Source organism: Rana temporaria, chromosome 13 (genome assembly GCF_905171775.1).
Source record: "Rana temporaria chromosome 13, aRanTem1.1, whole genome shotgun sequence".
Taxonomy (NCBI): domain Eukaryota; kingdom Metazoa; phylum Chordata; class Amphibia; order Anura; family Ranidae; genus Rana; species Rana temporaria.
Window position 1 is genome coordinate 336946 of NC_053501.1, and position 15470 is coordinate 352415.

Below are 15470 nucleotides of genomic sequence, written 5' to 3' on the forward strand. Positions count from 1 at the left end.
AATAACAGATTGCACCGTGAGGACTTCGTAAACGGTGTCCGATGGTTCTTCCTGACCCAGCTCCTGGGGATCCCAAGCTGAGTCTACACAATGGGCTGCTGCTGGTGGGCGGTACCCAGGTTGAGACCAATTTGACCTGGTGTTGTCATTCATGGGGCAATTCTGCTTGAAGTGACCCAGCTGTTTGCACCGGAAGCAGCGTTGTTCGTTGTCCTCCTGGCGTGGATAGCGAGGGCTAGATGTCATCGGTCTGTTAGGAGGTTGGTATCTAGCGGCTGGTGGATGTGAGGGCACCGTTGGTCGTGGAGGTTGTACCCGTGGTGTGACCTGGTTTGTCTTGCGAGTATCCGCATATTCATCCGCCAACTTCGCGGCCTCTGGTAGAGTCATGGGCCTGCGATCTCTCACCCAATCTTTGACGTCCGTCTGGATGTGATTGTAAAATTGCTCCAGGAGCATTAGTTGCAAAATGTCCTCTGCGGTGGTGGCCTGGCTGCTGTTAACCCAGTTAGAGGCCGACGGGGACAACTGGCATGCCAATTCCGCGTAAGAGTCTTTCGTGGTTTTGCGTGAGTCCCTGAACTTCTGTCGGTGGGACTCTGGGGTTACTGCATAACGAGCCAGGAGCACTTCTTTAACCCGGGCGTAGCTATGGATATCCTGATCTGGCACGGTCCGGAAAGCATCCGAAGCTTTGCCTGACAGTTTGCCTGACAATATTGCAACCCACTCTCTTCTAGCTATTCGGTGCAGGTTACATTGTCGCTCAAAATCCGCCAGGTAGTTATCAATCTCACAGTCCTTTTCATCAAAAGCTTTAAAAGCGCTAAACGGAATCTTCCTTGCGTCTGCTGTGCTGTACTCACTGTTCGGAGAAGGTGCGGCTGCTTGTTGGACTGCTGCCAGTTTTAACTGTAGTTCTGCGTCTCTTATTTGTTTATCCTTCTGTAGTTCTGCGTCCCTTATTTGTTTATCCTTCTGTAGTTCTGCGTCCCTTATTTGTTTAGCCTCCTGTAGCTCTGCGTCTCTTATTTCTTTATCCTTCTGTAGTTCTGCGTCTCTTATTTGTTTATCCTTCTGTAGCTCTGCGTCTCTTATTTGTTTATCCTTCTGTAGTTCTGCGTCCCTTATTTGTTTAGCCTCCTGTAGCTCTGCGTCTCTTATTTCTTTATCCTTCTGTAGCTCTGCGTCTCTTATTTGTTTATCCTTCTGCAGCTCTGCGTCTCTTATTTGTTTAGCCTCCTGTAGTTCTGCGTCTCTTATTTCTTTATCCTCCTGTAGTTCTGCGTCTCTTATTTGTTTATCCTCCTGTAGTTCTGCGTCTCTTATTTGTTTATCCTCCTGTAGTTCTGCGTCTCTTATTTGTTTATCCTTCTGTAGTTCTGCGTCTCTTATTTCTTTATCCTCCTGTAGTTCTGCGTCTCTTATTTGTTTAGCCTCCTGTAGTTCTGCGTCTCTTATTTGTTTATCCTCCTGTAGTTCTGCGTCTCTTATTTGTTTATCCTCCTGTAGTTCTGCGTCTCTTATTTGTTTATCCTTCTGTAGCTCTGCGTCTCTTATTTGTTTAGCCTCCTGTAGTTCTGCGTCTCTTATTTGTTTATCCTCCTGTAGTTCTGCGTCTCTTATTTGTTTAGCCTTCTGTAGCTCTGCGTCTCTTATTTGTTTATCCTTCTGTAGTTCTGCGTCTCTTATTTGTTTATCCTTCTGTAGCTCTGCGTCTCTTATTTGTTTATCCTCCTGTAGTTCTGCGTCTCTTATTTGTTTAGCCTTCTGTAGTTCTGCGTCTCTTATTTGTTTATCCTTCTGTAGCTCTGCGTCTCTTATTTGTTTATCCTCCTGTAGTTCTGCGTCTCTTATTTGTTTAGCCTTCTGTAGTTCTGCGTCTCTTATTTGTTTATCCTTCTGTAGCTCTGCGTCTCTTATTTGTTTATCCTCCTGTAGTTCTGCGTCTCTTATTTGTTTAGCCTTCTGTAGCTCTGCGTCTCTTATTTGTTTATCCTTCTGTAGCTCTGCGTCTCTTCTTTGTTTATCCTTCTGTAGTTCTGCGTCTCTTATTTGTTTATCCTTCTGTAGTTCAGCGTCTCTTATTTGTTTATCCTTCTGTAGCTCTGCGTCTCTTATTTGTTTAGCCTCCTCCGCTAACAGGTCCATCACTTTCAGCACCACATCCGGCGTTGGGTTCGGGCCGAACCATGCTAGCTTCTCTCTCATTAGCTTGTTGGCTGGCGATTCCTCTTCCTGAATCACTGGTGTCTCCATCTCTTGTACTGCTGGCGTTGCTGCAATCCTGTCCTCCTGGTCTATCTCCATTGATTCTGCTATGATGACCCGTTCGGTTTTGTTGCTAGCAATCCTTCCACGAACTTCCAGTAGTTCTTCCAGTGTCTGCTTGGAATCCCGGGTGTAAAGGAGAGTAGAAGGGAAAATCCCGCTGCTGCCAACCAGTTGTGATGGTATTAGAATGATATCCCCGTCAACGTTCCCTTCTTCCCATAACGAAAATCACCCCAATATTCCACGAGGAGGGATATCCCTGGAGTCGCCCATTAAGCCACACATTAGTCCAGGCTTACTGCTGGAACAACACAGCCTTTAACCACTTGACCACTGGGCACGAAAACCCCCTTAATCACCAGACCAATTTTCAGCTTTCGGTGCTCTCACAATTTGAATGACAATTACTCAGTCATACAACATTGTACCCATCTGAAATTTTTGTCCTTTTTTTCCCACAAATAGAGCTTTCTTTTGGTGGTATTTGATCACCTCTGCGGTTTTTATTTTTTGCGCTATAAAAGAAAAAAGACTGAAAATTCTGTAAAAAAAAAAAAAAAAATCTAGTTTCTGTCATATTAGCAGGTTATTTCTCACACACAGCATATGCATACTACAAATTACACCCCAAAACACATTCTGCTATTCCTCCCGAGTATAGCGATACCACATGTTTGCGACTTTTACACAGCGTGGCCACATAGAGAGGCCCAACATGCAGGGAGCACCATCAGGCGTTCTGGAGCACCCAGGCCAATTCTGACATTTCTCTCCTACATGTAAAAATCATCATTTATTTGCTAAAAAAATTACATAGAAACCCAAAACATTATATATGCTTTTTTTTCAAAGACCCTAGAGAATACAATGGCGGTTGTTGCAACTTTTTATCTTGCACGGTATTTTCGCAGCAATTTTTTGAACGCGTGTTTTTAAAAAAAAAACAGTTTTGTGCTTAAAAAAAAAAAAAAACAGTAAAGTTAGCCCAATGTTTTTGCATAATATGAAAGAAGAAGTTACGCCGAGTAAATAGATACCCAACATGTCACCCTTCAAAATTGCACACGCTCGTGAAATTGCGCCAAACGTTGCTACTTAAAAATCCCCATAGGCGACGTATTGCAAGGTATTGGAGTATTGAGGGTATTGCGGAGTATTGGGGGGGTATTGCAGAGTATGGGGGGGTATTGCAGAGTATGGGGGGGGGTATTGCAGAGTATGGGGGGGGTATTGCAGAGTATGGGGGGGGGGTATTGCAGAGTATGGGGGGGGTATTGCAGAGTATGGGGGGGGTATTGCAGAGTATGGGGGGGGGTATTGCAGAGTATGGGGGGGGGTATTGCAGAGTATGGGGGGGGGTATTGCAGAGTATGGGTGGGTATTGCAGAGTATGGGTGGGTGGGTATTGCAGAGTATGGGTGGGTGGGTATTGCAGAGTATGGGTGGGTGGGTATTGCAGAGTATGGGGGGGTGGGTATTGCAGAGTAAAATAAAAAAAATGATGAGTGCAATACTCTGCAATACCCCACCCCATACTCTGCAATACCCCACCCCATACTCTGCAATACCCCACCCCATACTCTGCAATACCCCACCCCCCCAGGGTGGGTATTGCAGAGTATGGGGTGGGGTATTGCAGAGTATGGGGTGGGGTATTGCAGAGTATTGCACTCATCATTCTTTTTTTTTTACTGCAGAGTATTGCGCAGGGATGGCTGGATCTGTGACTGCAATTGTCACAGATCCAGCCCACAGTGCGGCGGCTGCTGCTGCCGCCCGATCCCCCCCCCTCCCTCTCCCCTCACACTGTACCGAACGGTACAGAGAGGAGAGGGAGGAACCGGCGTCATTACATGACGCCGGTTTGTTTACAAGTGATCGCGCCGTCATTGGACGGCGCGATCACGTGGTAAGGAGCCGCTTCCATTGGCTCCTTACCGCGAGTGCTGTTGCTGCGGGTCCCGTAGACCCGGCGAGCACCGGCGATCGCGTGTGCGCGCCCGCTCGGGCGCGCACAACGCAGTCTCTGGGAGGACGTACATTGACGCCCTCCTAGAGTACAGGAACCGCTCTGTAGCCGTATTTTGGCTATAGGGCGGTTACCAACTGGTTAATGGTTTTCTTCTCAGCTTTTTATACAGTCCAAGACATTGAAGCAACAGTGAAATCTCCACCCCCCCCAATCACACACTAAGGCTAATTACTAAAACATTCTAGACAGGTCGGCACCGACCGACAATTATCATGTCTAATCACTGCACATTCCTTAAACAACAAACCACCTTCACACACAGTTTGACACCTATTAACACCTCTGAGCATCACTAGGTTGTAGACAGTGTTATCACACAATTAAAGGCCTTTCAAAAGCTAGCCTTATTTAACATATGAACAGTCTTTACAGAGAGAGATGAGTCACACATGAAACACCTGTTACCTCTAACCCACAGCATTAAGTTAGCAGGGAGAGCATTAGACTGAAGCACATAGGCAAAAAGTCCTTCACAGAAGCCCCCAGCTCTGCCGATCCCCCACTCAGTAGAAGCCCCCAGCTCTGCTGATCCCCCCACTCAGTACTAACCTCCAGCTCCGCTGATCCCAGTGGCAGCTGGTGCTCCGTTTTTTTTAGAGGGCGGTAAACAACCCCCCCCCGCCAGGTCCGCACTTACCCTATCCAGGTTTTGGGTGGCTTCAGCAGTTTCTCCCGGCTTCTCCTTTTAGCCAATCCGGTCTAAAGACCAGCTTCCTGTCCTGATTGGCTGGGAGGAGAAGCAGGAAGACAATAGCAAAGGTTAATTCGCTAATGTCACAAGTAGGTGGGCTCAACCTTTTTTTAAGCCAATTAGAGCCCCAGGCTTGTAGAAATCTATGCGTCTCACACCCTGCATAGGGATTAGGGGGTAGCGCCCCTGCACCCCTTATGGACCGGCTGCCGCTGGCCGATTCCCGCACTCAGTAGTAACCCCCAGCTTTGCTGATCCCCCACTCAATAGTAACCCCCAGCTCTGCTGATCCTCTGGTTTGCTGATATTCCTTTCTCTCTCTGGTCCCTGCTCCCCTCCCGCACTATTACCACTCTGCACACCACGTGTGTCCTGCTAGTTTCTCCTGCTCTGGTCCCCCAGCTCTCCTGATCCTCTGCCGCTCAGTCCTCTCTCTCTGGTCCTTGCTCACCTTCTCCTATAGCGTTCCCATGTTACACGCCACGTGTGTCCTGCTAGTTTCTCTGCTCCAGTCCCCGCTCACCTTCCTGCTGCTCCACGCTGCAAATATGATGTCTGCACCAGACACTCCCAGAATATATACCCCTGAACCGGTGTTCCGTCTAAAAATGCCTCCGATGGGTCTGCGCCTGCGCAGTATGCAACGTCACTTCAGCTGATATGTTGTTGAGGTCAACGCGGCGCATACACAGATCGGAGGCGTTATCTGATGATCTGCGCCAGAGAGAGAATCAAGATGTCAGATTCTGCCTCACTGTTGCTGGGCGGATTTTGGCTCCATTGAACGGCGTGTTTTCTGTCTGTCGCACGGCGAGTGTCCAAGGGCGGGATAAAACGCACACAAAACTCGTCCTTCGACACACCTACAACCGCGCCCCGCAATGGCGAGGCAGAATCTGACAACTACATTGTCCCTCGGGGCTTAGCAGGTCATTGGATACCGCCTCAGACGATCTGCGCATGCGCTGTGATACCGCCTCAGACGATCTGCGCATGCGCTGTGATGCCGCCTCAGACGATCTGCGCATGCGCTGTGATGCCGCCTCAGACGATCTGCGCATGCGCTGTGATACTGCCTCAGACGATCTGCGCATGCGCTGTGATGACGTCACACCAGGAATGTCATGGAAAGGAAATGTTTGTGGGCGGAGTTCAGCTTTAAGAATGGAGCTCCGCAGTATACAATGGCGTTCAAACGTTTCCCGGGAATGTCGCCGCGGTACTCACACGTGAGTTTCAAACTTGTTGGCTATTTTCCCGAGAATCTTACAGCTAGTGAGGCGGGACTGCAACGTCTGCGAGAGCTGAGCTTTGGAGACCAGCGGGTTCAAAATCTGAAAAAGAAGAAGTCTGGTCAGTAAAACTTCTATACAGTATGAACGTCCAGAACTATGACCGACACCCCCAAAGTATGACCGACACCCCCAAAGTATGACCGACACTCCCAAAGTATGACCGACACCCCCAAAGTATGACCGACACCCCCAAAGTATGACCGACACCCCCAAAGTATGACCGACACTCCCAAAGTATGACCGACACCCCCAAAGTATGACCGACACCCCCAAAGTAAGACCGACACCCCCAAAGTAGGACCGACACTCCCAAAGTATGACCGACACTCCCAAAGTATGACCGACACCCCCAAAGTATGACCGACACTCCCAAAGTATGACCGACGCCCCCAAAGTATGACCGACACTCCCAAAGTATGACCGATACTCCCAAAGTATGACCGACACCCCCAAAGTATGACCGACACTCCCAAAGTATGACCGATCCCCCCAAAGTATGACCGATACTCCCATGTGGGTGAATAGCCAGGCCAGGTGTTCTCCACCCACTGGACCTTCTTTTCTCAGCTTCTCCCAAAGAATGTGAGAGAGGAAGATACACGGCCCATGTGACCAGAGGCTGGGGTCTCATTCAATAATGCCAAACCCTGATTGGGGTAGAGGGGGAGGAGCCACTCCATCATTTTTTTTAAATATTAAAGTAGAAGTGCAGGAAGCGAAAAAAAGCACTGAGAACTGAGTGATCACATGACTGGCCCTCTCCCTCCTCGTTGGCTCAGAGACATATCACTATCCCACTGACACCAATGATTTGGGGCCCATTTGTCCTATGTGGCCCCTATCCCACTGACACCAATGATTTGGGGCCCATTTGTCCTATGTGGCCCCTATCCCACTGACACCAATGATTTGGGGCCCATTTGTCCTATGTGGCCCCTATCCCACTGACACTGATAATTTTGGGGCCTTCTTACCCCTTGTGACCCCTATCCCACTGACACCAATGATTTGGGGCCCATTTGTCCTATGTGGCCCCTATCCCACTGACACTGATAATTTTGGGGCCTTCTTACCCATTGTGACCCCTATCCCACTGACACCAATGATTTGGGGCCCATTTGTCCTATGTGGCCCCTATCCCACTGACACCAATGATTTGGGGCCCTTTTCTCTTGGGAGACATTATCCCATTGACATCACCGATTTGGGGCCCCATGTGCCCCTTATGGCCCCTATCCAACTGAGACCGATATTTTTGGGCCCATTTGCCCCTCATGGCCACTATCTCACTGACACAAATGATTTTGGGGCCCTTTTCTCTTTGCGGGGAATTATCCCACTGACACCAATGATATGGGGGCCATTCTCTCCTGGGGGGCCACTACCCCACTGACACCAATGATATGGGGGCCATTCTCTCCTGGGGGGCCACTACCCCACTGACACCAATGATATGGGGGCCATTCTCTCCTGGGGGGCCACTACCCCACTGACACCAATGATATGGGGGCCATTCTCTCCTGGGGGGCCACTACCCCACTGACACCAATGATATGGGGGCCATCCTCCCCCTTAATATATTTTAAATACATATTTTGCCCTCCCATACTTTTATGGTTATGAACTTTTTTCTGTTTGGGCCCAGAAGGTTTATGAAGACTTTCTGGGGCCCCAATCTGCTAAGGGGCCCTTTATGTAGCAGTGGGGGCTGCATTGGGAAATTGACACCGGAAGGTCCTCCTTACGCAGAAGGTTGTATTTCAGAGCCCCTCCCCCAGCGTTCAGCAGGGGGCTATTTGAGGATATTTGTCCCGCCGGGCACTTGGCAGTCGCCTCGCTGTCGGCAGAAATACCGGAGTCAGTGTTCTGTCAGCAATGCCGACCTCGGGGTCTGCCAGTTACCATGGAGCAGGGACACCGCTGCACTGAAATTGGGGCCCCTCTGCCAACTTTACTTGGGGGCCCCACTCTGATAATATACATTAAAGGGGAACTCTAGTTTGTTAGTCAGTGATAACCTACATACTATGACATCAAGCCGTCCTGACCAATTACAAGCCATGGAGCCTTTGGTCCGCCCACTCCATCCCTTACATTAAAAGCCAATCTTTATATTTGGTTCTGGATGGAGGAGGAGTCATGAAACCCTCGTGGCTTCCCCATCACGTGATTGGCTGTTGCAGTGGTCACATGATCCTCGGTCAGTGTGCTGGGAGAACCTCGGAGAAGACGTGTGACGTTCCATTCGTCCCGAATTTAAACGAATCGGAAATCACGAAATTTGAATCGTTTTTCCAAACAGAAATAAATAGAAAATAAATTCTATTCCTTCGTTTTCTATTTTCTATGTCGTTCTTTTTGGAAATTGGAAAGCGAAACAAATCCTGAAAACGAATGAAACAAATTTCTGTAGATAACGAAACAAAATGAAACACAAGAGTGGCATGAATGCCCCGCCCCCCAGGACATCCCAGCACCCTGCCTCACCACTCCTCCTGGGAGGAGTTATGCAAATATCAAAAATGCCTTTAGGTAGGTGTAAGTCTCAAGGAGTGGGCGTTTCTAGGTTGGGCTAAATTTGCATGCAGACCCGCCCCCAGGGAACATCCACTCTGGTGCTGAGCCACCATGAATAAAAGAAGTGAAAGGGGCGGGGCCGGGGACAGTCAGGCTGGGGAGGAAAGGGATAGATGACACTCGGCGTCCTCCAACCAGGAAAGGGGGCGGGGTCTATTGGTGACATTTGTCCCAGAGATGGTTTTATTACCTCGTGTCGGATGGTCTCCTTTGGCAAGACGTCTATGACGGCGAGGAGGGTGTCCAGCCACGCGTTGCTCACACCTGCCACAGAAACAACCAATTAGAGAGAAGAGTACATTCCGATATCCAAGAGGTCAGTAAAGAGCACCTGCCACAGAAACAACCAATTAGAGAGAAGAGTACATTCCAATATCCGAGAGGTCAGTAAAGAGCACCTGTCACAGAAACAACCAATTAGAGAGAAGAGTACATTCCGATATCCAAGAGGTCAGTAAAGAGCACCTGCCACAGAAACAACCAATTAGAGAGAAGAGTACATTCCGATATCCGAGAGGTCAGTAAAGAGCACCTGTCACAGAAACAACCAATTAGAGAGAAGAGTACATTCCGATATCCGAGAGGTCAGTAAAGAGCACCTGTCACAGGAACAACCAATTAGAGAGAAGAGTACATTCCGACATAGGAGAGGTCAGTAAAGAGCACCTGTCACAGGACAACCAATTAGAGAGAAGAGTACATTCCGATATCCGAGAGGTCAGTAAAGAGCACCTGTCACAGAAACAACCAATTAGAGAGAAGAGTACATTCCGATATCCGAGAGGTCAGTAAAGAGCACCTGTCACAGGAACAACCAATTAGAGAGAAGAGTACATTCCGACATAGGAGAGGTCAGTAAAGAGCACCTGTCACAGGAACAACCAATTAGAGAGAAGAGTACATTCCGATATCCGAGAGGTCAGTAAAGAGCACCTGTCACAGGACAGATGAGGGAGATTTCCCTCCGCAGGGCCCTTCTGTGGCCTCATCTACCTCACTGTGGCCCCGGGAGGTTTTCCTTGCCCATTTGTTGCCTTTGTATTCCCACCATCATCCGATTCTTACCAATGTAAAACGGTGATTGCCCGTGTATTGCCAACGCTGCCTATGTGTAGGTATTGCCCGTGTATTGCCAACGCTGCCTATGTGTAGGTATTGCCCGTGTATTGCCAACGCTGCCTATGTGTAGGTATTGCCCCCATGAAAAAAATGTCTATTGATTGGAAATTTTCTGCCCGTATTTTATTATCACAGCTGCCCCTTTGCTGCCTGTGTATTGCCACCGTTACCCAATTCTTACCAATGTAGTTCTGTGATTGCCCGTGTATGCCCATCATTGCCTATTTGTTGCCCTGTGTATTGCCACCGTTACCCAATTCTTACCGATGTAGTTCTGTGATTGCTCGTGTATGCCCATCATTGCCCTCTTGTTGCCCTGTGTATTGCCACCGTTACCCAATTCTTACCAATGTAGTTCTGTGATTGCTCGTGTATGCCCATCATTGCCCTCTTGTTGCCCTGTGTATTGCCACCGTTACCCAATTCTTACCAATGTAGTGCAGTGATTGCCCGTGTATGCCCATCATTGCCTATTTGTTGCCCTGTGTATTGCCACCGTTACCCTATTCTTACCAGTGCAGTGCAGTGATTGCCCGTGTATGCCCATCATTGCCCATTTGTTGCCCTGTGTTGTGCCACTGTTGCCCTTTTCTTGAACTGATTTTCTCTAGAGCAGTGGTTCTCAGCCTGGGGGTCGGGGGCCCTCGGGGGTCGAATGATGATTTGCCAGGGGGGGGTCACCGAATCCTGGGCTGTCCCTGAAGCCGGCACCCCTCTCCCAGCCTCTTTGCAGCCACCCAGCAGGGCTGTCCCTGGAGCCCACAGCTGCCCACTCAGCCTCTTCGCAGCCGCCCATTCAGTTTACGGCATGGCTGGGGGGCGGAGACTAGAGGTCAGCTGACTGGTGAGGAATGTGAAGTGGGAGGGGCTGGAGGTGACCCCATCTCCTGATTTGGGCAGAGGGGTCACTGAGACACCACAGAGCCGGAGACACAGAGAAGCCGGAGGCAGTGAGTTACACCACCGGGGCTAAATGTCTGTGGGTGAGGGGCGCACATGACTTGCCCCGGGTGCGGACAACCCCCGCTATGACAAGGTCACTGTTAGGGGCCCCCACAAATGTTATCAAGGGGCCCTAGAAGGATGAGAACCTCTGATCTAGACGTAAATGTGAGAATATTCTACAGATTCCTTTCTAATTATTCTCTCAACCAATGCAAAGGGTCGTGTGATTGGATGAGGTGGGGAGTGACATCACACTTTCCTCTTTGTCCAATCAGGGAATGCGTTGCAAAATCTTCTCATACTGAGGAGCCGATCTCCTGTGTTCACAATACAGAAGGGCATAGAACCCAGAAGCTAGAGGAGACGTACTACAGTGTGACGCTACAGTGCGATGTACAGCGGGGGAGGAGTACATGAAGTTACATTGTATGACCTCAGAGGGGGGCGGAGTACATGAAATGATCGGGAAGATGGAGGTGGCATTGGGTGGCACAGGTGGCATTGGATGGCACAGGGGGCATTGGATGGCACAGGGGGCATTGGATGGCACAGGGGGCGCCCCTCACCCGAGTCTCGGTGCTCCATGTTCTGGAGGATGATCTGCAGGAAGGACAGGCTGTAGGAATGCACCGGAAGCGACTCCTCTTGTAGGATGGTCAGGAAGGAATAGGCCGCCGTCAGCTGCATCTCCACCCCCGACACATGGAGGACCTCCTGCGGGACGTCAATACAACACACATTGTTATGTGATCTGCGATGTGGGGGGGCCACAGAATCATCTTTGGGATCTCTGAGAGGGGGGGGGGGCGGAGGAAACGATCAGCGGGACAAGCCAATCATCCCCTGATGTCCTGACACACCTCATAATGTTACCAGGGCCGGCCTATCCTGTGCCCCCCCCCCCCCCATCTTCACCCCCCGCCCTACCGGTTTCGTCGTGCTGACGTCATCTGGAGCGTGTCAGCATAATATTATCATTCAGATTTGTCTCATTTCCCCCATGCACAGAAAGGGCGGCGCCACGTCTACTTTTCCTCATTCCATTGGTTTACTACACTTAGGTGACAGGGCCCGGGGGGGAGGGGCGCAGTTCTTATCTATTGGCGGCTGACTTTCCTTCCATTGGGCGGGATCACTCACTCCATTTATGATATACAGGCATACCCCTCCCCCTTTTACCCCTCCCTATCTCTGCGATAGAGGTAGTACCCCCCAATACTTGGCCATGATCGGGGACAGCGGGTAAGGAGGTGAGGCGAGAGTCTTCAATGGGGATTCTCTGTCACTTCCTGATGTGCCTCCGAGACAGGAAGTGACTGAAAATCTCACAACAGGGACACAGAGAGCAGAGAAAACTTACAGAGGTTCTATCCCAATCTATACTGATCGATCTATCCCGATCTATACTGATCGATACCGATCTATACTGATCTATACTGATCGATCTATCCCAATCTATACTGATCGATACCGATCTATACCAACTGTCCCGATCTATACTGATCTATACCGATCTATACCAACCTATACTGATCTATACTGATCTATACCGATCTATACCGATCTATCCCAATCTATCCTGATCGATACCGATCTATCCCAATCTATCCTGATCGATACCGATCTATCCCAATCTATACTGATCGATCTATACTGATCGATACCGATCTATCCCAATCTATACCGATCGATACCGATCTATCCCAATCTATCCTGATCGATACCGATCTATCCCAATCTATCCTGATCGATACCGATCTATCCCAATCTATACTGATCTATACCGATCTATCCTGATCGATACCGATCTATCCCAATCTATACCGATCGATACCGATCTATCCCAATCTATCCTGATCGATACCGATCTATCCTGTGACAGAACCCACTGTCACTGTGTGTTTTGGAAAGAACTGTGCCCGTGCCTCCTACCGACAGACTATGGGCCAGAAGATACTGGAGACCCGGGACAAGCTGGCATGGATGTAATGTTACAGCCCTTCCCCCCCCTCTTGTTGCTGTGTCTAATTGTGTTGATTCATGACACATAGACAATGGCCTGGACTGCAGACATCTCTCCGCAGGGGGTGTGTATTGAGGCTGCCTGCTTACCATAATCTCATTAGGTATCTGTAGACTGTTTCAATGTACAAATGTTCAGTTCCCATTGGTTGTTGGCTAAGGGGAGTGTCCCTAGCTCTGTGTAACTGTATGTCTTGGAATTTAATAAAGAGTTTAAGCTCTGGATGTTTAACCCTCAGCTCCTGTGTGGATTGTCTCGTGATTGAGGGGTTAAGGGCTGGTTATGGCGACTCTGCGGGCTGTGGGTGCGTTTGGAGGACAGGAGACACAGGTCTGGCGGATGTGCCCACCTGGGGTATCTGAGATCCGTCACATATCCCAACCTATACCGATCTATACCAACCTATACTGATCGATACCGATCTATACTGATCTATACCGATCTATCTCAACCTATACCGATCTATACTGATCTATACCGATCTATACCGATCTATACTGATCAATACCGATCTATCCCAACCTATACTGATCTATACCGACCTATACCGATCTATACCAACCTATACTGATCGATACCGATCTATACCAACCTATACTGATCGATACCGATCTATCCCAACCTATACTGATCGATACCAACCTATCCCGATCTATCCCAATCTATACTGATCGATACCGATCTATACCGATCTATACTGATCTATACCGATCTATACCGATCTATACTGATCAATACCGATCTATCCCAACCTATACTGATCTATACCGACCTATACCGATCTATACCAACCTATACCGATCGATACCGATCTATCCCAACCTATACTGATCGATACCAACCTATCCCGATCTATCCCAATCTATACTGATCGATACCGATCTATACCGATCTATACTGATCTATACCGATCTATACCAACCTATACTGATCTATACCGACCTATACCGATCTATACCAACCTATACTGATCGATACCGATCTATACCAACCTATACTGATCGATACCGATCTATCCCAACCTATACTGATCGATACCAACCTATCCCGATCTATCCCAATCTATACTGATCGATACCGATCTATACCGATCTATACCGACCTATACCGATCTATACCAACCTATACCGATCTATACCAACCTATACTGATCGATATCAACCTATCCCGATCTATACCAACCTATACTGATCGATACCGATCTATACTGATCTATCCCAACCTATCCCGATCTATCCCAATCTATCCCGATCTATACCAACCTATCCCGATCTATACCAATCTATCCCAATCTATACCAACCTATCCCGATCTATACCAATCTATCCCAATCTATACCAACCTATCCCGATCTATCCTGATCTATACCGATCTATCCCAATCTATCCCGATCTATACCAACCTATCCCGATCTATACCAATCTATCCCAATCTATACCAACCTATCCCGATCTATACCAATCTATCCCAATCTATACCAACCTATCCCGATCTATCCTGATCTATACCGATCTATCCCAATCTATCCCGATCTATACCAACCTATCCCGATCTATCCCAACCTATCCCGATCTATACCAACCTATCCCGATCTATACCAACCTATCCCGATCTATCCCAATCTATCCCGATCTATACCAACCTATCCCAATCTATCCCGACCTATCCCGATCTATCCCAACCTATCCCGATCTATACCAACCTATCCCGATCTATACCAACCTATCCCGATCTATCCTGATCTATCCCGATCTATCCCAGCCTACCCCAGCCTGCCTGGGATAAGGGTGAGAGGCGAGGGAAGACAAGGAACTTACTCGGACTTTTGGCACGACTCTCCTCAGGGTATCGGAGGGATTCTGACGGATGAGGACGGGTAGGTTGGCCACCACGCTGGTCCCCTGGATGTCCTGACCGGAGCTGCAAGGAGACGACATGGAAGGTGAGATAATATCACATGACGAATCCCTACTGGTGGGGAGCGCGCCGCGTCATGGCGCCAACTACACCCCCCTCCCCCCCTCCCCCATCTTCCTTCCACTTCACAATCATGTGACACTTTGCCGCGTACACACCATCACTTCATGTGACACTTTGCCGCGTACACGCCATCACTTCATGTGACACTTTGCCGCGTACACGCCATCACTTCATGTGACACTTTGCCACGTACACACCATCACTTCATGTGACACTTTGCCGCGTACACGCCATCACTTCATGTGACACTTTGCCGCGTACACACCATCACTTCATGTGACACTTTGCCGCGTACACGCCATCACTTTATGTGACACTTTGCCGCGTACACACCATCACTTCATGTGACACTTTGCCGCGTACACACCATCACTTTATGTGACACTTTGCCGCGTACACACCATCACTTCATGTGACACTTTGCCGCGTACACACCATCACTTCATGTGACACTTTGCCGCGTACACGCCATCACTTTATGTGACACTTTGCCGCGTACACGCCATCACTTCATGTGACACTTTGCCGCGTACA

General features: G+C 49.0%; 1 protein-coding gene across 1 annotated transcript in view; it reads right to left on the reverse strand.

Moving 5' to 3' along the window:
- The window catches only part of PPP4R4 (protein phosphatase 4 regulatory subunit 4), an 88030-nt gene extending 73149 nt beyond the window's left edge, over positions 1-14881 (reverse strand). Inside the window, exons 1-4 of the mRNA XM_040333564.1 lie at positions 14774-14881; positions 11500-11647; positions 9060-9133; positions 6225-6331 (exon numbers count right to left, since the gene is read on the reverse strand). Coding sequence (XP_040189498.1) covers positions 6225-6331; positions 9060-9133; positions 11500-11620 — 302 coding nt within the window. The 5' untranslated portion in view covers positions 11621-11647; positions 14774-14881. The remainder of the gene's footprint in view (positions 1-6224; positions 6332-9059; positions 9134-11499; positions 11648-14773) is intronic.
- Positions 14882-15470: the final 589 nt, after the last annotated feature.